The sequence below is a fragment of the Marmota monax genome, unplaced genomic scaffold (genome assembly GCF_021218885.2).
Source record: "Marmota monax isolate L192 unplaced genomic scaffold, Marmota_monax_Labrador192_F-V1.1 WCK01_AAM20220418_F8-fsc00365, whole genome shotgun sequence".
NCBI lineage: Eukaryota > Metazoa > Chordata > Mammalia > Rodentia > Sciuridae > Marmota > Marmota monax.
The window spans coordinates 591,311-617,590 of NW_026694544.1; the positions used below are offsets into that span (position 1 = coordinate 591,311).

At 34.9% G+C, this 26,280-nt stretch overlaps 1 protein-coding gene across 1 annotated transcript in view; it reads left to right on the forward strand.

Annotated features, from left to right (window-relative positions):
- The first annotated feature begins 15,831 nt into the window (after positions 1–15,831).
- The window catches only part of Phip (pleckstrin homology domain interacting protein), a 126,699-nt gene continuing 116,250 nt past the window's right edge, over positions 15,832–26,280 (forward strand). The window contains exons 1-4 of the mRNA XM_046420682.2: positions 15,832–16,094; positions 16,209–16,267; positions 16,404–16,433; positions 16,623–16,682. Coding sequence (XP_046276638.1) covers positions 16,055–16,094; positions 16,209–16,267; positions 16,404–16,433; positions 16,623–16,682 — 189 coding nt within the window. The 5' untranslated portion in view covers positions 15,832–16,054. The remainder of the gene's footprint in view (positions 16,095–16,208; positions 16,268–16,403; positions 16,434–16,622; positions 16,683–26,280) is intronic.

Below are 26,280 nucleotides of genomic sequence, written 5' to 3' on the forward strand. Positions count from 1 at the left end.
GGCACTAGAGCAGATTATGCTTGGTGAAGCTAGCCAATCCCTAAAAAACAAATACCAAATGTCTTCTTTGATATAATGAGAGCAACTAAGAACAAAGCAAGGAGGAAGAGCAGGAAGAAAAGATTAACATTAAACAGACACATGAGGTGGGAGGGAAAGGGAGAGAAAAGGGAAATTGCATGGTAATGGAGGGAGACCCACATGGTTATACAAAATTACATATAAGAGGTTGTGAGGGGAATGGGAAAATAAACAAGGAGAGAAATGAATTACAGTAGATGGGGTAGAGAGAGAAGATGGGAGGGGAGGGGAGGGGAGATAGTAGAGGATAGCAAAGGTAGCAGAATACAACAGTTACTAATAGGGCATTATGTAAAAATGTGGATGTGTAACCGATGTGATTCTGCAATCTGTATTTGGGGTAAAATTGGGAGTTCAAAACCCACTTGAATCAAATGTATGAAATATGATATGTCAAGAGCTTTGTAATGTTTTGAACAACCAATAAAAAAAAAGAAAAAAGAAATAAATAAATAAGTAAAATAAATGTATTGTGTCCAACTACAAGTAAAAAAATAAATATTAAAAAAAAGAACAGAGAATGATATTCAGCACCTTTTATATGCTTATTGGCCATATGAATAGTGTCTTGTGAAATTATGTTCAAGTATTTTATCATTTTTTAAATTAGGTTATTTAGTTTTGTTAAAAATTAATTTATAATAATTTTTTAATATTATATTCTGGAGCTGGGTGCAGTGGTACATGCCAGTAATCCCAGCAGCTCGGGAGGCTGAGGCAGGAGGATCACAATTTCAAAGCCAGCCTCAGCAATTTAGCAAGGCCCTAAGCAACTTATTGAGACCCTATCTCTAAATAAAATATAAAAAGGGCTGGGATATGGCTCAGCAATTAAGCATCCCTGGGTTTAATCCCTGGTACCCCTCCCCCCCAAAAAAAATATATATATTTTTCATATTCTGGAGCCAGGCGTGGTGTCGCATGCCTTTAATCCCAATGGCTCAAAAAGCTTACAAAGGAGGTTCACAAATTTGAGGCCAGCTTTGTGACTTAGGGAAACCCTATCTGAAAATAAAAAATTTAAAAAGGCTAGGATGTAGCTCAGTGGTAGATCACCCCTCAGTTCAATCTCTAGTAACACAAAAATAAAATAATAAAAACATATTCTGGATACAAGTCCTTATCAGATGAAGGACTGATAAGTATGTTGCAAATACATTCTCCCAGCCTGTATCTTACTTTTTTTTTTTTTACTGTTTCATTTTGTTTTGTTGATGAACAAAAGTTCTTAAGTTCAGTCAGTAATATAATTTATCTCCTTTATGGCTGGTGCTCTTTGTGTTCTGTTTTCTCACCTACCTCAAAATCATAAAGATATCTCTCTTTTCAAAGAAGCCTTGTGATTTTAGACTTACCATTTAGATCTAACACTCTATTAAATTAATGTTTAATATGAAGACACAGTAATATCAGAACCATTTTTTTTAAATTGTTCTAGTTATACCAGAGCCATTTCTCCATTTTATTGAATAATGGGCAAAATAATTGAAAAATGAGCAGCTGCATATGTATAGGTCTACTCTCTGGTCTCTGTTCCTCACTTTGTTCATACTAGTAATTTTATGGTTGGTCTTGAAATCTAGTAGTACAAGTCTTCCAATTTTCATTTTCAGTATCATCACAAATATTCTAGGTCTGTACTTTCACATAAATTTAGAATTGCCACATGAATTTGTCACTAGGGAAATGCAAATTAGAGCTACAATGAAATTCCACTATCTATCTACTAATATTGCTAAAATTTAAGAATGAAACTAGTAAGTGTTGGTAAGAATGTGAAACAATTGGGACTTATAAATTGTTGGTAGCATGGCAAAAAGGTATATAACCACTTTGAAAATATTTGGGATTATCTACTAATGCTGTCCCCCAAAAGAACTACCTTCTGATTCATCAATTCTATCCCTATGCATCCAAGAGAAAAAAGCACATATTTCCACAAAAGACTTGTACATAATAATCTTTCATATAATCATTGTTATTTATAATAGCCATCTTTTTCATAGTAGCCACCAACTAGAAGCAAACCAAATGTCCCTCTATAGGCAAATGTATAAATAAATTATGGTATATTCATACAATGAAATACCATACAGTGAAATAAAAGCATAAACTATGAATACATGCAGTAACATGAATGAATCTCTGAACAATATGGGGTAAGAAACTAGGCACAAAGGAATACAATACTGTATGATTCATTTACATAAAATCAAGAACAGGCAAACTTAAGATAGTGGTTTCCTTGTAAATGGTGTTAAGGGTATCTACGTGTGATGTAAATTTGTTATATTTTATTTGGGTGGTATACATTGATAAAGATTCAGTAAAGTATAGCATTAATAATTCTGTATTTTACTTTATATGTATTTCTTATATGTTATTCCTTAACATAAAAATAGGGGAAATTACAATAAGAATGAAGAGAAGTCAAAATGGGAGAATGGAATGAAAATAAACTAGAAAACAATATCAAATCACATAGAGCCCTGTGAGTATTGCACCTTCTGATGTGAGAATGATAATGAAAACATCAACCTGTTTGTTAAAGGAATTATTAGTACTAGTTGACCATCCTTGATATTAACCAAGCTGGGCACTAATAACCTGATGCTAAATGGTGTGTTAATATTTTTTTTTTTTGCTTATAGGTGGCAAAAACTAAACATAATCTTTCTTAAGCAAACAGGATAATTTATCATACAGATATTGGGTTGTTTCACACAACCTAAGGTTGGGAACTTGTGTCAAATAGAATAAGAGACTTGAAGAATGTTTGGTCTGGCACTTTTCTTTTTTTTTTTTTTTTTTTTTTTTAATTTATTTATTTTTAGTTCTCGGCGGACACAACATCTTTGTTGGTATGTGGTGCTGAGTATCGAACCCGGGCCGCACGCATTCCAGGCGAGCGCGCTACCGCTTGAGCCACATCCCCAGCCCAGGTCTGGCACTTTTCACTTGGAGAAAAATTTAATAAGTAGCAAACATAATCAAGTAACTGATTAATTTATACAGAAGATAGGGTTTGATTGTCCAAGTGAACCATGCTGTTCTTGGATCAAATCAAAGATTTTTTTTCTCTCCCATAATTATAAAACCAATACTTTTAAGAATTTTTCAGTACTCATAACAATACTGAAAGGTAAATGTTATCATTTCCATTTTACAAATGTGGAAAATATAACTTACAGGAGTTAAATTACTCAAATATAGGGGAGTATCTGGACAGTAGCAATGTGGGGGTTTAAATTCTTTTTGCATCCCAAATCCATATTAATCTTATTATACTTCATTGTCATGAAACAGTAGCAAAAGTAAATTTCAGTTTGGAAATTTTGGAAAAATTGGTGATTTTCTCTATACTCTGTGCATTTATATCTGCCCAAGTTTTAAGGACTTTCAATTGTTATGTTAAAGAACTATACACTGGGGCTGGGGTTGTAGCTCAGTGGTAGAGCACTTACCTAGCATGTTCGAGGCACTGGGTTCAATCCTCACCACCATATAAAAATAAATTATTTTAAAAAAGATATAAAAAAATACTTAAAAAAAAGAACTATATACTCAAGGTCATTAAGAATATAAAATTTAGGAGTAGCCTGTGTTGATATGTAAGTCCTCTCAAACATTTTAAAGTCTTTCCAAATGTATTCTGCAAATACATTTAGAATCAATGTTGCAAACGCCTAGCAGAGTGGGATTTGATTTTGTGTTGAGATAGACATTAGAAAATGCCATTTTTAGGCAAGCTAAAATGAAAAAAAAAAATAACACACCATTTAGCGTCAGGTTATAAAAGTCAGCATTCTGTTCTTAACAGTAATGTCAAGAGATCTGTGGAAAGCCATACTCGCCCCTACATGTCGCCTGCAAATAGTTAAAAACATTTTAAAGCATTCCTTGATTTCTTAACAGATTTAACTTTTATGGATTAAGGCCTCCCAGTTTAAGTCTTTTGAATGAATGAAAGTACTTCCTTTGACTTCTCTGAAGATACAGTAGGACTTCAACAGTTCTAAATCTCTCCTATTTTAAGTTTTAAGAAGTGCTTGAAGAAAAGGTACACTCATGAATTGATGGTGGGACTGCAAATTAGTACAACCACTCTGGAAAGCAGGATAGAGATTTCTCAAAAAATTAGAAATGAACCATATGACTCAGCTCTCCTAGCCCCTGGTATTTTTCCAAAAGAATCAAAGCAGCATGCTATAGTTATATAGACACATCAATGTTTATAGCAACACAATTCATAATGGCCAAATTATGGAACCAGTCCAGATGCTTGTCAATTAACGAATGGATTAAGAAAATGTGGCATATATACACAATGGAGTTTTACTCAGCCATAAAGGATAAAATTATGGCATTTGCTGGTAAATGGGTGGAACTGGAGAATAAAAATCAAGGGTTGAATGTTTTCTCTCATATATGAAAGTTGAAATTTAAAAAAAAAGGGGAGTAAGTGGGAATTGAATATCATAAAGATATAGGGAAGATCAGTGGAGTAGAAGAGGGAGGAGAGGAGAGATGGGAAAGGGGAGGAAATGCAGAATGAATTTAACAAAATCACATTATGAGCATCTATACATATACTACAGGAAATTTCACCTTTATGTACATGCAGAAAGCACCAATCAAAAATTAACAAATAAATAAATGAAAGGAAGACCAATAGAGGAAGGAGGATGGGGGAGGGAGGAGAATAAGGGAAGATGGGGACTGAAATAGAGTAAATCAAATTCCATGCATGTTATCATGTTGTCAAAATGAAACCAACTACTATGTATAATGCCCTAATTTTTTAAAAAGTGCTTGGAGGGTACAACAATACCTACATAGTATTCTTGCCAAAAATCTTTAACGTTAATTGAATCATGAAGACACAATTTAGTGAAACTCAAACTGAGCAACATTCTGAAAAATACTTTCCCTGGATTCTTAAAAAAAGACTACCAATGTCATGAAAGATGAAAAAGGCAGGACAACTGTTCCAGACTAAGGGGAAATCAAGTTATATCAAGTAAATGTGGTGTGAGATAATTCTTCAGTCAATATTAGGTATTCCTTTCTTCTTCCATATGAGAAAGTATAAAAATAGTAAGAGCTAACATTTATTAAGCCCTTATTATGTACTTAGTTCTGCACATGGAAAAGGGTTTGTGCATATTAATAATTAGCCCAAGAGTCAGGAGATTGACTGGCTAAGTGAGGGCTCTGGAGCAAGCACTCCTAGGTTTGGTTCCTGTATTTACAAATTACTAGCTCCATGACACAGGATAAGTTACTTAACCATTCTATGCCTCAGTTCTCTCATCTTTTAAGTGAGGGGATAATAATGTCTTGGGAGGGGGTTGTGAGGATTGAATGAGACTATTAAACACTTAGAAAAGTGTATGCCATGTACTAAGTACCCAATCTATGTCAGCTTTTATTATGAATAATACTATCTCATTCAGACCTTACACCAGGCCCTATGACTTAGGTCAAAGTACTTTTTTTTTTTTTTTAAGTGGGGACTTAACCAGGGTGTTGAGGGCCACAGCCCAGTCGGGATGATGCATGGCATTCTGCCAGAAGGGAGTGGTTGAGAGGTGATGCCAGCCAGCCATTGAGATGATGATGCTTATGTTAAGCTGTGTATCCAGTTGTATATGGACCCCTGCTGTCCGGCAATAGGGTGGCTCCAAGAATAGGGCGGCTCAGGGAAGAGGGTGGTTCCTGCTGCCTCAGGCGCCCGCTACTTTGCTACTTTGGAGTTCCCATTGAGTTCTCCCGGGGTCCAAGTGGGGGAGGCGAGGAGCCCGGGGGAGAGCTGAGAGAGTTCCCGGGGAGTGTGCGTGGAGTGCTGGTAGAGTTCGGGCAATAAAGTTTCCTATTTGAACATACAAGTGCTTTGTGGTGGCTCGGTGATTTGTGCCTAGCCAGACTGCGGCACCAGGGGTGTTCTACAAACATATTACTTAAATTATTTGTGGAAAAATGATAAAAGCAAGTTGAAATAATTTCCCCCCAAGGCCACTAAGAGACAGAATTAGGACTTGATTCTTATCTATTTTATTAACTAGTCAAATTTCCCCCTATTTCTCTCCAAGCTGATTTCTTATGGAGATTGTTTAAATAATCTCTGATATGAAACCTGTCAAAAAGCTTTTTGAAAGTTTAAATATAAACTTGCTCTCCAGAATTACTTAGTCATGCTTATTTATCCCCTGAAACAACTTGAGTGAAACCAACAAACATCATTTCTCATGCAGAAATCATGTTGACCTCCTTCATGAAAAGTTATTCTCTTTTGATGATTTGGCTCTGCCATTTATACAATAATCTTGGAAAGATTGCAGAGGCTGTGAGCTTGGACAAATCATCTAACTTATTTGAAAGGGGATTTGGACTAGACAATCTCTAGGTTTGTTTCCAGCTCTATTTAGTGGTCCTATGTGTGGAATTGCTCCAGTGGTAAGCATAATGACCCAGACACTTTTTTCTACTTGCTACACAGGGCCATGCTGAAGCACAATGCTATGTATTTGGTATCCTATTTACAGTGTATTTGTTTACCTCTGATTTTTTAGAAAAATTTTTTGTAGTTGTAGATGGACAGAATGTCTTTTATTTGTTTATTTTTATGTGGTGTTGAGGATCAAACCCAGTACCTCACACATGCTAGGCAAGTGCTCTGCCACTAAACTACAGCCCCAGCCCTCTCTTTTTGTTGTTGTTGTTTTTAATACTTTAGTTGTAGATGGACACAATACTTTTATTTTGTTTAGTTTTTTATGTGGTGCTGGAGAATGAACCAAGTGCCTCATGTGTGCTAGGCAAGTGCTCTACACTGTGTCACAACTCCAGCCCTTACCTCTGATTCTTAAGAGTTCAAAATATAAGGTGGAGATATAAGATATGGAAGAACATTGTACCAGCCTGATCTGACACTAAATATTTAGGCAAAGGGGAATTTGAGGTGGGTGCAGGAGAAGTGATGTCCATTACTTTAACTTAGGACCACAAATTCGCCATTATTAGGATGATAGTATGCTATTATTTTGTATTCGGTGAACTTCTTTCATCAATCATAGCATCTCTTTATTTTTATATTCAAATAATAACATTATAAAGACCAAAAGGGTAAATCTAATATCCAAATGTCACATGACTTTCTGTTGCTTCTTTTAAATACAATGCTTTCTTTGTTTCCTTCATTTCAATGAAAAAACTATCAGTGGTTCCATGGGCCATATTAGGAACCACCCTAATATAACTCCAGAAATGATCATGGTTTATTTACTCGACACACACATTCTGAGGAAAAAATATTCCTCTTATATTAAGTGCCTGTTGTATTCTGAATTGTTCCATATCATGGGGATATAGCATTCCAAAATTCAGGAATTGTCCTAAAAATCTCTTAGTTTAGTGAGTCAGAAAAATATAAAGCTAAAATATATCCAAATTCTGTGCTACTGTAGAGACATATAGAAGGTTCTTTGGAAGTACAAAGGATGAATACCTAGTTGTTAGCTCTCTGGGAAGAGAGGGGTAAAGTCAGGTTTTCCAAAGAGGTGATGATTACCTGGTTTGGAGGTAAAGATCCCAGAAAGAGAGACCAGTATGGGCAAAAAATAAAACAGACATTTGGAATACTAAATATGTTCATGTAGAAGGACTGTAAAGTGATTGTGGTCCAGTAGATAGAATTGAGAGTTTGATGGGGGCAGGTAAGTATGGATCTCACAAGTCATACTAAAGATTGTCTGGGAGTCATGAAGCATCATGGATTGCTTAAACCCATTTAGTAGTTAGTAATATAATTCCATTGTTAGCAGTTTACATTTCCAATCACCAGAGAACTTCTTAAAAAGGGTTCCAATGACATGACCAAACAATTTTCATGGCTTTAATGCAGGGTCTAGAATATGATACTACACTCAACAAGTGTTTAATATGAGATAGTAAATAAATAACTCCATCAATCAATAAAGGAACTAAGTTAGGAATTTGCTTCTGGAGTACACATCAAACTTTTTATAGAAGTAACAATGAGATTTACTTTAAACTTTCAATCAAAAAGGGGGCTGGTTGGGGTAAATAGATAAAACCATATTGTCAAAATGTGGGTAATTATGAGTACTAGGAATTGGGTGCCTGGGGGTAGGGGTTGTTATCTTTCTAGTCTCTTTATTTTTTTAAATGTTTGAACTTTTTCCACAATAAAGAGTTTTAAGGGGCTGGGGTTGTGGCTCAGTGGTATGCATGAGGTATCCACTAGCATGCATGAGGCACTGGGTTTGATCCTCAGAACCACATACATGTAAAATAAAGATATTGTGTCCACCTAAAACTAAGAGATAAAATAAATATTTTTAAAAAAGAGTTTTAAAAATTTCTCCTGATTTAATGTAACTTGATTTCTAGAAAGATAAATATCTTAATAAAAGAGAAGTAAACTTTTTTTTTTCTTTTGTAGTGTTGAGGATTGAAATTGGGGCCTTGACCATAAAGCAAATGCTCTACTATTGAGCTACATCCCTAGACCAAAATTAAATTTTTAAACAATATATGTTTGTAACTTTTTAAAAGCTAAAAGGAAAGGAAAAAACTCTGTACATCTCACAATTTTCTGAGTCAATGCAACTCAACTCTACTTTGTAAGTTTTAATATAATTGTGGCTTAGAGGACTTCATATTGTATGACTGACTCTTTAAGTTCATACAACAAAAGCTAACTTGTTGGAAATTAGTTGTTAATTTTGAAAATATGAAAATCATACCCTCATTCCAAAGTGTTTTGAAAAAACTGCATAAATCTATATTACACTCAAGTGATTATTTGACAAATTTTATGTTAATTTGCTGTAACTTGGTAGACTTTGTACCAAAATCAATTAACATACAAAAACAAAGTCTATATGTAATGAGTACATTCATTGTTTCTATGTTAGGCATGGGAATTCTTTCTAGTTAAATTGAATACTATGTACAGCAATTGACTCATCTCTTGCAGTGCATTCAATAAATTGAATTATTGTTCCTAAATAAAGTCAGATTTTAATAATTGATTGTTTCTGGAGACTGGCCAGACTATCACTGAAACCTCTGCTTTCCAGGTGTACCTGAAACAATCTGGGAACACGGCTGTCTCAGATTAGCTCTCATACCCTGGATCAACTTTGGGTGAGTTATGTGGAATAAAGTGCATAATGGGGGTCAAACTTCCACTGACACACAGGCAGAAAATAAGGATATTGCCATGAAGATACCATAATATTAAGAATGGTATATGGGCACAGTGACAGATGTTAGAGATTGATTTGATGTTTCTGTCAACTCAGTTTTGCTCATGCAAAAGAAAGGACTTCATAGAAATAATGCAGGTCATTTGAACTGTGATAGGTGTTCTTATTTATTTTTAACATTTAGAAAACAATTTATATTAAAATATTTTAGTATTAAAAAGGGAAACAGGAAGATAAAATAATGAGAAAGAAAATAAATGGGGTGATTGAAAGAGGAAATGACCTTTGTAATTATTATTCTAATAGAAGAATGACTTTTAATAGATATTAGGGGAAAATATCTACACTATTGAGCCATGGAAATTTGCCATCAAGTGTAAAACACAAATTGCTTTTTAATTTTTTTTTTTTTTAGGTATAATGGGATCTAGTCCTGAAAATTGAGTCAGTTTCCCAATCTGAATATATTAAAGAAGTGAAATTAAGCCATATTAACCACAAAGAGGCTTTAGTCAATATAAGTCCTATAAACTTCACAAATTAGAGTCTGAGAGATGCAAAATAATTTTTACAAATTCAGTATATCCTTTGAGTAAAATCTAACATCTGAAGAGGCCATGTTTACCTTGACCTTAGCAAAGGTGTTGAAATAAGAAAAATTTAGTAATACAAAAATGCATATACACATTGCATATATACATTGTTTAGCACTTCATTTGTTTTTCCTTACTGAAAAGTAGAGGAAAAGAGGAAGACTTTTCCTCCTTTTGACACCAATTGAATAAATTGTTTCTTATCTTTTGTATAGTAGCCAGGACATCTGAAAATAAGAAATGTTGAAGATTTTAACGTGTGACAGTCCCAACTGTAAGAAGCAAAGAATAAATTCACCTTTGTATTTTTAGAGTTCTTAATATAAAATGGAAACTTTTTTAAGTTAATGACATCTTATTTTTCACATTTGGTTTACCATTAGAAACCCAAGTTTCAGTGATGAAAGAGAATGAAATTTTATAGACACTTTGAGAAAACTGAAAATGTGGGAATATCAAAGGAAATATGGAGATCTTATCTATGCATTTACCAAAAAAATCTAAAATGTTGAATGATAAAAATAAGTATAAAGTATAACATGCAATTCACAGAGGTGAGGATGGTATTATACAAACATTTCTTCCTTCTTGTATGATACCACTTATTCAACATTGTTAAGAAACACATTCCCTAATAGTGGCCAGTAACATTACTTCTGAGGACTGTTGAGAGGAAATAGCACATATATTCTTATTACAGTATCCCACTTAAAGGCTATCTTAGTTTGTCTGTAAACCATAGTCATTTGGTAAGTTTTGATGAGGCTTTAAAATCCATTATAATCATTTTTATCTGTAACTATATTTTCATGCACTCAAAAGTAAGCATAAAAGTTATGAGTGCAATGGGATTTTACCTGTAATTTCAAAATGAAATTATAAGCTTTTCTTAAAATTTATCACACATCTCAGCTGAAAGATCTACTTGCTACCAATATTATTTTAAATTCTATAATTCTAAGATAGAACTCATTCTTTGTGTTAGTTAGCTAATCATTATTTCAATAAATGTGTATGAGCATATCCATCAAAGGGACTATAACTGGCTGGGGTTGTGGCTCAGCGGTAGAGGGCTTGCCTAGCAAATGCGGGGCACTGGGTTCAATCCTCAGCACCACATAAATATAAAATAAAATGAAGGTATTGTGTCCAACTACAACTAAAACATTATAGTCCCTTTTTTTTAAAGGGACTATAATGACAGTCAAGGTGATCTTTACCAAGTGTGTGCGAGCTCAGACTTGCGTACTGATATATATGGGGAGGGAGCAATTTATAAATAAGGTTGTATAATTAGGCATCTTATAAGACTTCTAAAACTGAAAAGAACATTTTTTTTTAAATTACAAAGTCAGTTAAATCTAACTTCATTCTCAGTTTTGAGTTGGACCTTACAGTCAGTGAACACCAGTTCAGATATTTTTCTTTCAAACCATTCTCCTTTTTCACCAATAGTATTTTTACTTTGGTGTCCTTGGTTCCTAGTATCTCTATTATGCACAGATTCCTCATGACTTGTCAGATAAGTTTCTACCTTATTTTTCCATAACTAAAATTATTTTCCTTTTTTTGGATTCTTGAAGGTTATGAATTCAAGCATAAGTAAAGGCAAAAGACTGTTTAAATCAAATCTTAATATCACTTTTATAATAGTATGATTTATTTGAAACACAATCACCAGCAACTTTACAGAGCCTCTGTATTCTCCCTCCCAGCATGTCTACCTTCTCTTCTTCCACTGTTCTTTCAGGCTAGCCCACTCCCTGTCCATCAGCCATCCTCCTATGATAGAACAAGCCTGCAGACTTCTCCTTTATGTTTCCTGCCATCTGGAACAGCTTTTTCTACTTTATCCACTGTGTTGCTCCAAATCTAGGGGAAATATGTTCTAAAATTGTTTTTCTCCTTTAATCTTTGTAATTGTACTGTTAAATTCATGAAGTAAGTTAGAAAAAAACATAAATTAATCCATGAAGATGTGTATTTCTTTTGCAGATTAAGATTTATAAAAAATCTAAACTACTAGGATTATTTAATTTGGAGGAGGAAAAGGTTGAGAGAATTACTAACAACATGTAAATACAGAAGGGATTATATAATCTTTGGGGACCAGATAATCTTTGTTACAGATTAAAAGAAAATGTGCTCTAATTTAAAAGGTTTTTCAGTGAGATGTCAGGGAAAAATGTTAAATAATGTTAAATAACAACAACAAAAGTTAAATAATGGCTTTTTAAAAGTGGTTACCCTTGTTCTTTCTGTAGGAGTCAAATATTATATCTACTCATGTGCTTCAAATTTGATAAATATTCATACTTTGTGAAGGAAGAGGGATGGTGCATATGCTGAGAAAAAGGCAAGCATAGACAGAAACACACAATATTGGGGAGCGATTCACAAGAAGAAGTGTGGTCTATTAAACAAGATTGTATTGACAGCAGTTTTACAGGTATTTTGTGGAAAAGGGTGTCTTCTATTTCTGTATTTCATAGGGTAAAACTTTTGCTAGAGAAAGCAGTATAATATCAAGATAGAAATAAGATTTAACATATATTTAACAAGTTTTATTTGTAGAGATTTTTTGTTATGTATTATTTCCCTTACTATATTTCATAAATGTAATGGAATTTTTCAAATTAAAAAATTCTGTCTCATCTTATTCTAGAACGGATAGAACTAGCAAAATTGTACTGGAATAATGGCTTATCTAGATCAAGACAAAAGTTTTTATTAAATGTTTACCTTGTTTCATATGATGCCAAATGAAATGTAGTGATGAATTTCACAGAAACTTTCTCATTTTAAAAAAGTTTATAATTCTCTTAAAAAGACAGTATCATATAAAAATATTAGTTGTTGGTTTTCCAAATTTGAACTATTTTTTTTTTTTTGGGCCTTCCTATTTAAAAATGTATGAAGATCTTTTTAAGCTGACATTTTATTTTTGAAATACAGAAAAAGTTAAGTTAAATAAACAAAAAGGGTTATTGATGAAATCTGAATTATCCTTATATGCAAAAGAGTTAGTTAAATAAAGAACTGTAAAGGTCATTACTTTGGGATCTACAATGTAGGAATTCTAAATAAGATTTTCTTTCTATTTGATATGTATAAACTTTTTGTGTACATACACATAATAAATTGCTTAATAAACTTTATAGTTAATCTATGATACCAGAATTCAGAAAAGTGTTTTATGTTTAAAGAAATTAAAAGATTGTGTGAATTTTTTTTTTTTAAATTACATTTGAAGGACTGGCTAAAGTTCAACTTAATATCTGTTGCTAAAAACAATTAGTTTATTTGGCTGCAGAGAAGTTTTTGTCAGGAAATCTATATTTTCTTATAACAAACTTATAGCAATTAGTTCAAACGCAGTGTTTCAACTGTTTTCAAATAGAATATTTTAAAAAGAAACTAAAAATATTGTCAAAGATTAGTAAAATTGACAGGAATATCATTAAAAAAGGAAACTTTTCATGAAAAATTTTTTAGAAGCTACGTACTAGTAGCATATTTAGGAAAAAGCTTTCATGGCTTCTCAATGAAAAACATACATGAGACAATCATAACAGCTGTCCATATTTATATCACTCCCATAAGATATATATTGAAACTTTACTCAGAGTAATTTTATATTCCTTGTCATACTTTGGTTTATTTTCCTTTATAAGGATAAAATATCTATTGGTAAGAATCAAACTAATATCATTTCAAATTAATATCAAAATAATAGCATTTCAAAACCCGAAATTCCCAATTAGAATTTTTAGTTCCTAAAATTGTTAATTTGAAGAACATCACAATAATGTAAGATACCATGATTATTTGAAAAACATACTTTTTAAAAAGTTAAGATAGCATCAGAGAATAAGTACAACTGCAAAAAAAAAAAAAGCATGTAAAATATCTCTATTTTTTGGCTAACCGTCTAGAAGTAGGTTACTTTGCCTATAATAATTAGAATAGAATCAAATGTTTTTAAAGATGCAAATATTTTCAGAAATCTAAGATAGCTATGTCAAGAAATAACAGTTATTCTGATAACCAGCCTGCAATAGGACAAATCATGGTAACTTCCCATTTTTATTTTGTTAAGATAGAGTTGCAAAAGGTAATTTTACATCCTATTATTCCAAAGGGGTTGAGGCTTTTCTCCTTCTTCCTTCCATGTATGATGATTTTTGGATGTTTTAGTACAGGGCATTACAACAGTGCTGTCTTGTAGTGCACAGCCCAAGGCAACAGCAGCAAGTATTTCCCACTAGGAATGTAAGGAGCTAGGAGGGTACAAGGCTTGAGGAAACAATCTAGAAAATCACAATACAGCTTGTTGGTCCTTTCCTCACAAATAACCTTTTAAAACCAAACCCATAATATGCATTTTATCATCTAAAAATTTTAAGGAGAATCTTTTGTTAAATGTTAACAAAAGAATGACTACCCTAATTTCCTTTAAAATGCAAACCTTAAAAAGAATTGAACTCTCAAGTCTTTTTGGAAAGTGCTTAAATCATCCGGAGATAAATATCTTTGGTGTCCTTGTTTTCTAACAAATGTTTTTTTTCTATTGTTTCCATTAATTTCACCCATATTGGTTTTTTTTTTAAAAAAAAAACAAGGCCCTTATCCTCATCAGCAACATACAGATGTATGATTTAGCATATAAAACCGGTAATTACATACTGATTTACGAAAGATTATTTTTTTTCTCTTTTCGTCAGTTTTCAAGAAGTCTTTCCGTGATTAACTGTAAACAGTAATGGTTTATACCTCAAATTAGAAGCCATTAATTAGCATGACGAAGTCAACGGCAAGATACACAGATAATTTAAATTATTTAATCACTAATCACCTTGGCTAAGCGGTGGTATACTCTTTCAGTATCCTTCGGGTAGGTTATCGATCTGTCACTAAATTACCTCTAGATCAGTAAAAGATAAATATTAGCGTCCCTTCCTTTCACTCACGTTAACATTATCCCTTCCTGTAAACATTTTAAAAAGCTTTAAGGTTCTCAAATCCCAAATCCCTAATTAGCCATCACTAGCCTTTTTTTTTTTTTTTTTTTTTGTAATCAGGAAAGAGTATCTGAAGTACAAATCAGGAGTTCGCTTTGCCGTGGTTTAACAATAAAAAAAAAAATCTTTTAAAAAACGTATGCTTAAGGCAATGGTAGTAATAAAAGAAATATGCAGAGGTGGCTTCAGCAAATAACGGGTTTCCAAAACGCCAAGTGCTTAACAAAAAGCAGCCCGAACCTCAATTTCAATATACAGCACTCCAATAAATTACACAACACTTGCATAGGCTGCAGAAATAACGCAGGACAAGACTTACACAGATGCCAATCCGCAGCATTTATACACATGCACATGGCAAGAGACAGAAACCAAACACTATCATTCAACTCGGGCAAGACAGTGCGATCCCGAGTTTGCTCAGCGTGAGAGTGCTCTCTGCGTGTGTCTGTATGCGCGCGTGAGAGTGCGACCCATCCTCGGGGCATTTCCCCTCTTTGGGCAGTTTTGCTTCATTTGTTTCCTATTTCTGCTACATAGAAACTAACTTCCATCTCAGCCCCAGCCAGCGCCGCTGAATAGACCCAGTGCTGCGGCACCGTGTGCGTCAGATCCCTCCGCGAATCCTTCCCGGCCCCCTCCCTCCCGCTATCGGCCTCCACAGAGAAAGCGCCTTCCAGCCAACCGGCGGCTTCGGCTCCGACATCTTCTCCGATTGGAAATAAATAAATAAATCGCGCTCCGGGCCAGGAGGAGGGGCGAGGGTCGCGCCGTGGCGGGTGCCGGGCGCTGGGGGCGAGGGGTCGGAGGCACTCCTTTTTTTGTCCCCCGGGTGGGGGGACGGGGGCGCGGGCCGAGGACCCCAGCGAACCCCGGGCCGCCAAGGCGGCGGACTCCTTTCTGCGGCGGAGGGATCCACGGCGGAGGCGGCTACGGCCGTAGCCGCTGCCTGAGAGTTGTTGTTTCCTCCTCCTCCTCCTCCGCCTCCGCCGCCGTTGCTTGAATGGTGGAGCCGAGGCTCGGCTCGTGAACACACACTGACAGCTATAGGGCAGGCGGCGGCACCATCCCCGCTTCCCCTCGGCGGCGGGGTGTCCCGCCGGCGGCCCCGAAGTGACCCATAAACATGTCTTGTGAGAGGAAAGGCCTCTCGGAGCTGCGATCGGGTAAGTCGGGAGGCTGCGGGGCCGCTGGCACCGGGCGATTCCGCCCGCGGTCCCCCGCCCCCCGCCGCCCGGCCGCTCAGTCTGTGTGTCTCCCCGTTCCTCTCTCCCGCGCAGAGCTCTACTTCCTCATCGCCCGGTTCTTGGAAGATGGACCTTGTCAGCAGGCGGCTCAGGTACGGCGGCGCGCGGCGCGGGCCGGGCCGGCGCTCGCCGCTCTCCGCTCGCGGGCGTGGGGGAGGGAGGCGGCGGCGGCGACGGGGGCCGCGGCCCGGGGCGCGGGGCTTAGCTCTCCCCGCTTTGTTGTTGCAGGTGCTGATCCGCGAGGTGGCCGAGAAGGAGGTAAGGGCGGCGGCGGCCCGGCGCGTCCCGCCGCCGCACGGCTGCCCCTGGGCCGCTGCGCCGCCGCCGCCGCCGCCGGGGCGCGGGGCGCGGGGCGCGGGGTCCTTGGCGGGGCGCGGGGCGGGCGGGGGAGGGGATCGGGCGGGCCGGGGCCGGGGGCCGGGCTCACGGGGCGTCTTCTCCCCGCAGCTGCTGCCCCGGCGCACCGACTGGACCGGGAAGGAGCATCCCAGGACCTACCAGAATCTGGTGAGGCATTCACGTCGCAGAGCAAAGAAACTTTTCCCTGAGTCGAATAAAAATTGAATTTCCCGCAATTTTTTACAGAGACAAAAACTTGGCCCCAGAACGTGAAAGCTCCAAAGGCCACGGGGAGGGTTGGTAGGCCGGCGTGGGGGGTTCAGGGGGCAATGGCTGGGGGGACCCGCACCCCCGGGCCGCAGGGGCTGCGGACAATTTATTTGTGATATTTTGTTAATGTGCTAGAAATAAAGATACGTCATGAGTGTTGTGCAGTGCAAGGCCGGAGGAGGAGGGGCCGGCGCGCGCGTCCGTGCGGTCGCGGCGGCGCGCTCAAGGCGGCGGCGGCGGCAGCGGCAGCAGCGAGAGTAGCGCGAGCTGCGCGAGGAGGGAGGGCGCGCAAGCTTGCTCGCTTTGCACGCGCGGCAGGCTAGGCTTTCTCCTGCCCTACACAATAGCTGGTGACTAACTGCATTGAAGTGGCATTAGCATTTCACAAGCAGGCTATTCAGCCGCTGCGGAACCTTGGCAAGACTTTTTCTTTTTTCTTTTCTTTCTTTTTTTTTTTTAATTTGGTCGTCCCTTTCTTAAATTCAGAGCTGGGTTTTTTTTTTTTGTTTGTTTGTTTGTTTTGTTTTTTAATCGGAGGAGTTCGGTATGTGATGATAGTTGGCTAGCGGCGCGTTTTTGCCGGAACATATTTGCCTAAGTGTAAAACCAGAAGTTTTAACAGGCTTTCTCTAATTTTGTTAATTCTCTTGGTATGCCCCCCCACTTTTAGTTAAAAACTATTATTGAAAGACATTGGGGAGTTTTGATAAATATCTACTGTAGTATGGAACTTGACTGATAAGTTTTTTGTGTTAATATTGCGATATATTTTGTTTAATAGATTGGAAAATACCTGTTTTTTTAGTTTTGTGGGTTTTCAACGTGAATATTTTAGTAATTTCTAAAAATTCCTTCCCGAAAGTGACCTTCCGTTTTTAGTATTGTGAATAGAAAAGTAGTTACTGTAAAGTTTAGTTTAAAAGGAGCTATGCTTTCCATAGTATTTTCTTTGCCTAAACTGATTTAAGTTGTTTATATGAATGTGTGTGTAGGACAATTAAAGCAGTCACACCGAGGCATACCAAGCTTTTGAAATTTAGGCAGTGCATTGAGTTTACGAGAGATTGTAACTCACTTTGAGATACTTATAATTACTAATGTTACCTCATCAGGGCCTCTGTAATGATCAGGAAGTTTCACCTAATTCAGAATGAATGTCTCATGTGAAGTGAAGTCATGAGCATAATTTTGATAGCTTTTATTTTATTTTGGGTATAGTACATCTCCTAGCTTTTGTGTGCTTAAGTCTCTTATTTAATGTCAGTTATAGATCATTGCTCACAGCTGTTAAATACTAAGGGTACTTTAGTTTAATAAATCTAATGGAGACTTAGCAGTGTATTCATTTCCACACTTAAGTTGTGTCACTTTTCAAGTAGTGATTTAGGGTAGTTTTATATTCAATACTTAGTTAAAATGAATTGAGTTTGAAGTAGTTCAAGATTTACTTACCATTATTTGAAATTTTTATTGTTATAAATATTTGACAAAAATTGTAAGTGGATTTCTATGTCTTCCATGCTATTTGAGAAAATTATCACAAGGGTAATATTAATATTCCATTTTAAAGATGGGGTAGGTTTTACAAAATATCTTTTAAGTGCAAGTCACTGAGAATTGCTGTTTTCTTGGAGACCTTCGGTAATGTTACTTTTTTTTTTTTTAAATGAAGCAGCTAATTGTGATTCCTTCTAGGAATCATTTAAAATTTTTAACTGTGATTTAATTGGGGAAGGGGAGAAGTGTTTCTCATCTTCCACATGTTAGAATTTATATTCCTAGTCTGTTTTTCAGATTTAAAGTACAGTAAGAATTGTCTTAAGTGTGTTACTTATCAAAATCAGCCTATTTTGCATGCAAGTGTTTTTTCTTGCTTTCAGAGTTTTCAACTTACTAGAACAGTCTTGTTGGCATACTCATAAGGCAGTTAAAAGTTATTATTAAACTCGGGAGTTTGATTCATTTTCTCTTTTTCATTCAGCATATTGCTTACTGTGTATACTGGATGCAAGGCACCATTTAAGGTGCTTTCATATCCGTCCAAATATATATCTATGTATGTGGCTACTTGGGTTAACTTCATTAGATTTTTTTTTTTTTTTTTGAGACTTAGTTTTAAAAATGTTCTGGATTACCAGGTTTTTGAGCACATTTTGTTTTGTTGTTTGATAGATCCTGAAATGTTGTGTCTAAGTGAGCACATGCTCATTTCTTTTGCAGTATTTCCTATTGTTTTAATTTACTCTTATGACTTAAAACAAGTTTTACATTGTTGTGTATCAAGTTGAATTTATTTAATAATGGTTTGAAGACCATTAGGTGAGTAAAACTAATTTATGTAGCTTCTATTTCTGCCTGGGAATGATTGCTATGTTAACTGATAAACTGAGCAGTATTTTAAATGGGAAAATTCAAATGTCAAATTGCAAGTTCTAGAAAAATTAGAAAATCTTAGCAAGTTAGGAAAGGGTGTATATTTGTACTTATGGGCACTGATCAGCATTTTTAGTTAGCCTGCAGATAGAATCACAATGATTGGATTTCAGTTAAGAATATGGAGTTTAAAGAGCAGTATTAAAGTTGATGGTTAAAAAAATAAAAATAAAACCAGTGCATTTATTTCAGGTGTGATTGAAGTAGGAAATATTCATAATCCAAGCATTATTTTTGCTTTTGGTATTATAAAATATGACTAATTGTTACCATCTATGTTGAGTTTTAAAACATTCTTAACAAAATGAATGAAATTTGATAGGATTTGTTTTGGCACTGATATAATTTTATTCAGATTATATAAATTTTTAAAAACATTAATTTTAAAGCAGAAGGGCATTTTTCAAATATTTGTCAGAATCTTATTTTTTAAATGGAACCAAGTATATAGGTGAACTTTTTATAGAATAAGAAAAAAACCAAACATTTTTTGGACAAAGGAAAACTTGTCATTTGTTTCTTAGTTTGAGTAATTGAACTAGTTGGTTTATTAAGTGTGCTTTCTAGTTGTCACTTTAGAGATGTCTGCATATTTCTAACATCTTATGGGAAAAATTTTTAGTAGACCCTTTAGTAGGTTGAGAGTCAGGATTTTTTTTTTTTTGTATTGTATCTTAAACACTGCTGACAGCTTGCAGGTAATCTTGGGAAAATCTTGGCATTTCTCTTTTCCCTAGTTATCTTATTTGTGAAAGAGTGGATTGAAATTTTTCTAATCTGAAATTCTGTGATTTTGAACTAGAAATAGTAGTGTTATTTTTAAGTGCTCAATTGTTTCATTCTTGGAGTTTAATTTTCCAAAATTGAAAAGTAGATCTGGAGAAACCTTGCACGTTAGAAAATTAAATAAACAATTTTCATAATGTTATTTTTTGGTTGCAGTATGTTTTGTAAAGATGAAAATTTTTGAGGCACTTAACCGTGTTGTAGAATACATCTTTGTTGCTCCATAATTATTATGTTTTCCACATGGTTTAAGTACTGGTTTTCATAGATTATTGGTAGTCTCAAATTCAGAGTTGAACAGGAACCCTGAATAGGATTCACTTAAGTATATATCTTAGGTATGCATTTATTTAGAGGATGCTGATTAATGTGGAAGTTAACATATAAAACCTAGGAGATAAGTTTTAGAAAAATAGGTAACATATGACACGGTTTTAAAAAATATTTTTTATAGTAGATGGACCAAATACCTTTATTTTGTAAGTGCTTTACATGTGCCAGGTGAGCGCTCTACCAACTGAAGCTATAATCCCAGCCCCATGTGACAGGTTTTTGAGTCAGGAATTCCCACCCTCTATTGAGGTACTTTCAGGACTCAGCCTATGTCTGTCTCTTGGAAGGGATGGAGCAGCATATGATGAGTTACATGTGGGGATTTTTGGCTTGTTTTTTAATTATCAGTGAAATAGAAACTTAGACTAAAATAGGGCTTTAATATCTCACAAACATAAAATGTTATGTGGGAGTAGTATATGGGGAGGTGCTGAAGGAACAGAACTAAATAATTGCTTACACATTTAATTATTCTGTTAGTACTTGTACCTTTGAAAAATTTTTGAGGCATTTACAAACATTTTAAGTGAAATAAGTACATTTGATTCTTAATATTTTGACTCCCATTGCAAAGTGGCGTGAACATAAAGGGGAGTTGAATTGTTCTTACCTAAACACCGTGTTTTATATAATTTTTAGGAGACAACATAGTATTGAAAGGGTCCACTTTTCTGATCTGTAAAATGGGTTAATAGTTCCTACCTTTTAAAGACTGAGTAGTAATTGATGGGCATGAATCATGTGCTATGTAAGGGTTGGGGTTTGCTTTATAGAATTTTAGTAATAGTTTTACAGAACTTTAGTAATGGTAGTAAAGATTGTTCTAATTATAGCTTTAAGGTGTTAAAGTTTTCTTTTAAAGCATTTTTATTTCAGAAACAATTATGTATAATTTTTCAAATATAGCAGTTATAGTATCAATAACACCATTTTAAGAACATCAGAAGGTACTATTAGTATATTTTTTAGGATCAGGGATGAAATGATAAAGCCTCAGAAAATAAAAAAATTTGGTAAATATAAAAAATAAATTACTTTTTGGATAATAGATCTTTAGAAAAAATATGTTGCTAATTCTAAATGTAACTTTTGGTGTGGAACAATGAACAATAAGGAATATTTGGGTGATTGAAATATGCTGAATTGATGAAGCTTTTTTCTGTTGGTAGTGATCACAAGACAAAAGTAAGGGAGCTTGGCTCTTTCATCTGGCTCCTTCTATGTATAAATTTGTGGAATTCAAAACCACAATAGCTTGTAATCTTCTTAGAAATTATCAGAGAGGTATTTTGTTAATCTTTTGTTTAAAGAGTATATGTTTTAAACAATTTAATAGAGACTTTGGAATTAATTCTTTAGGTTAGTTTTAGGGTAAATAAATCCAGAGTCAATTTTTTTTAATTCAGAGTTTTTTGAAAGATGGACCCCAAGTTTTTGATTTTGTTATACTTGTTTTGATCTGGAAATTCCTCTCACCTACTGAAGTCATTTTTTTCTTACCCCAATTTCGTGATTATATATTATGTCACTGTGCGATTGTGACAAAATTGTATCCTTTGCAACTTAGGTTGGACAAGTAATACCAAGCAGGTTAATTTCATTCTTACTAGTATTCTAGAAGTCATAGAAAAATAACTGTAATATTAAGCCAGCTATCCTTTAGTTAGCAGAGAGTACTATACCATGTCTATTTTACTTTCTGTTTCAGTGAACTTTTTATTGACTTCAGGAAAATCATGTATTATATTAGTATATTAGAAAAAAATTAGAAACTAGTTATTCTAGGATTTTAAGTTACTCTTCTAATTATATCTAAAAACAATAAAGAACGTTAAATAATAGGAGTTGGGCTGGGGATGTGGCTCGAGCGGTAGCGCGCTCGCCTGGCATGCCTGCGGCCGGGGTTCGATCCTCAGCACCACATACAAACAAAGATGTTGTGTCCGCCAAAAACTGAAAAATAAATATAAAAAATTCTCTCTTTCCCTCTCTCTCTCTGTCTCTGTCTCTGTCTCTCTCTCTTTAAAAAAAAATAGGAGTCAAATTTACCATTTTAGAAATAAATTTTAAATTTGTGAAGATTTTTAGTTTTGTGAGAGGCTCTTTTGGTGAAATTATGAATAATTTGGTGAAAGTTAATTACTTTGGAATTAATGAATTATTGAGTGTATGGGATACAAAGCAGTGTCAGTTAGTATGCCATAGCAAATTGGTGAAAATTATAATTTTTTTATCTGAATGGAATTTGAGAACACAGCACTGAAAAATCAACAATTATAATATTGGAAGCTTTATATACATATAAAATTGAGCATCTTTGGTTACCACAGAGAAGGTAGTCATCAGTTGCTTACCATCCATACTAAAAGCAGTCTTGGAGGTTCAATATTACAGATGGAAAAGGATGATTGAATCAAAAATTTTGATATTAAGGAAATTTAGGTGGTTGTATAGTCGGGCATAACTGATGCTTAAGTTAAAACTGAATTGTAATGAGACTTGTATTATAGACCCTAGGTTATCTATGGCAGTGCAGATGTTGGTAGCCTATTCCAGAGGAAGTACTAGAGAATCCATGGATTTTGAATGTTAGCTGGCCTGGCCTGTGGTCATATTGGTTTGACCTACTTGATCCCTTTCACTGATACAAAACAGGCACACACTTGTCTGGGCAGAAAGTATGATACAAAAATGCAAAAAAAAAAATAATGGATATCACTTAACTTTGGTTTATTTCTGGGGTGTGGAAATACCAAATTTTAGGCAATTTGGTGAAACATGCTTGTCTGAAACAATTTCACTGTCATTGTACATGAAGTAATAGTTATTTTGAGTGCTGAAACTGAAACATTACTAAAAAACGAAACTGGTTGTATTAAGATTTTAAGAATTGAAGGATTTTTCCATCTTTAAATTAGTAGACAGTGATTTTTTTTTCACCTGATTTAACACTAGTGTTAAATCAAAATGTAATGTACATGATGTCTTAAAAAGGATTTCTTATTGCACAAATTTTGCTTAGCAAATATGACTTGACTTAAAAACGAAACTTCAAATGTTTTGTCACGCATGTGTGTGTGTTTATATGTGTTTTAAGTGAGTTTTAGTAGGGTATTCCTAATTTGGTTTATGGAAACCTTGATTCTGAATAGGTTTTGGTTTTGTTTTATAAGCAAGATGCAATCAGATTGTAATGAATAAAATATGTAAGAGTGTTTTGCATTCTGTTCAAATGACAAATTTTTATTGGTATTTGTATTGATAATTTGAACTGAATTACTAAATGAGTTCTTCATGGTTGACTAAATTGTGGAAATAAGACTTTCAAGCTGTTTTTTTTTTTTAAATTCACAATTTCTTAAGAGTAAATAGACCGCCAAGTTTAATTATGATACTTTAATAAGGTTCTATATTAATTCTCATACATTTCTAGTTATAAAGAAATTATAGGCATTTAAGAGTTCTGAAAATAGTTAACTTAAAGGATTTGACTTGACATGTAGTTTTTAGTGATCAAGCTTGTGTGATGATGAGGGGAGATTAAAGTTCTGAGGAGGAATTAGTAATGTAATAAAAATTATAAAATTGTAATTAGGAAACGTGGCCTTGATTCACTTTTTAATTTTTTAAATGTATGTCCTTCAACAAATTGTGTTACTTTTGAACTTCAGTTTTCTTTACTTATGAGATAGGGAATCCTTCAGTTTATTTGATAATGATGTTTAAACAAGTTTCAAAACAGTGACACAAATTAAGTATATCACTCTGTGGAGAAGCTATTACAGCAAAAACAAAGTCAGAAATATGTATTTAGCTATAAAGGTTATAGATAAAAATTAACCCATACTTTGTTATACTAGTAACAGATTTATAATTGTTGAAGTTTGGAAATTTTGAGAATATTAGGTGCTGTCTTATAGAGTAATTAAGTAGTAAATAGTTTGTAATTTTATCATAGACTAGAATAGTCATAAAAATAAGAATTGTATTCCATTATACTAGTGTTAAATCAAAATGTAATGAACAACAGAGGTCTTTAGGTTGGACAGAATTGTGAAAAGAAAGTGAAATGCTGGGCTGGGAATTTAGCCCATTGGTAGATTGCTTGTTTAGTATGTGTGAGTCCCTGGGTTTGAACTAGCAATGAAAGCAACAACAAAAAAATGGGAAAAAAATATCCAAAAACCTGACATTTTATGAGTATTGAAGACGTAAGGATGAAGTGAATAGCCAAGACAAGTCAGATTATACTGGTGCCAAACATTAGTTGGATCTTATTTCATAAAGTCTTAATTGATCTAACCTTATTTTAAACAATTTGTTGAAAAGATATTCAAAACTTTTCTCCCTATTTGAGGGTTTTTTTCCCCCCCAACATAAAGGGTCAACATGTAGTTCATGATATATGGAGTATAGCTGACTCTCATGGTCAGGTTCTATGCTAAGAACATCATATGTTGAAAATAATTTAATAAATTATGACTACCTTCTGATGTGATGGCTGTTGCATGCCAATTCATATAGATGAGGGGACACTGAAGTTTAAAAATATTTTCTCCAGCTGGTTGTGGTGCGTGTCTGTAATCCCAGTAACTAGAGAGGCTGAGGCAGGAAGATTGAGAGTTCAAACCCAGCCTCAGCAACTTATTGAGGCACTTAGCAACTCAGTGAGACCCCCCCTCTCTAAATAAAATACAAAAAAAGGCTGGACATGTGGCTCAGTAGGTAAGCGCCCCTAGGTTCAATATCTGGTAACAAAAGAGTGTTTTCTCCATGCTCCTGGTTAGCAAGTTTAAACCCAGGATGTTTGTATCATATTTCCTTCAAAATTACTAATTTTTCTTTAAAAATTATTAAGGAAAGTTCTTAATGATATTATGTCTGGTGGAAAGCAGTGTCTTTCAGATCCTTTATATTGTATTAACTTTTAACAATACCTTATGATAATGGCAAACTTTTCTTGGCTAGAAAGGATAGCTGTTTATATAAAATAACATACTAAGCCAAAAGAAGTTTGTTTAGATAAAGATGCAGGATAATAAGCCGTTCAGCTCAGTTTCTTTCCATTTTCCTTCTAGGCTTCACAGTTCACATCCTCAAAAGATGATTGTAGTATTCAAATTCCACTTGAAATTCTAGAAATAGTTTTATGTGAAATGTGAGAAAGGAATGATAAGGGTCTATGATTTGGGACAAGATGGACAAGGGATGAAGAGAGTTGCCTCTGTTTCACAGAGTTCTGTAATCTTTGCTCTTAGAAACATAGCTAGAACTGTGGATTATTCTTCAGAGGAATAGTTGGTATACTATAGCTGTTTTGGATAAATTGTGTAAGAAACTTTTTTTTAAGACCTGAGGTAAGAATGACTTAATACATTTTTAAAGTGTTTTTTTTTTTTTTTTTTTTTTTTTTAATGTAAATGGTAGGTAGCTCCCGAAACCTAAAATCTGACCCATGCTTGCTGCTCTGTACTTTGGATAATATAGCATGATATTTTAAAAAAGGATACCTTTGTTTAATTCATATTTTAACCATTAATTATAGACAGGTAACCAAAGATTTCTTTTACCATAACAAGTAATCCTCAATTGAGAATGGAGTTGGAAGGTTTATAAGAAGTTTGAAAAAGCTTCCATGAGCCTCTGGTTAAGCCTGTAGAGTAGTGAATCTCAATGGGGTAGCATCAGGGGTAGCATCCATAAAGCAGGTTCTTCATGGAGGGAAGAGATAAACCAGTGTTTGTTCATCAAAAGGGGCATGTGTTAAATTTGAGCACAACTAATAAGTGGCCATTTGAAAATTTTTTATAGTAATCAATTTTTAAGGGATTAGTAACTTTAATCCATATTTATAACAAATTTCAAATTAAAAAATAATCTTAAAAATGTTAGGTTCGTCACATTGAATTCTTACAGCCATTTTAGGAGGCTTTTTAGGATTGTC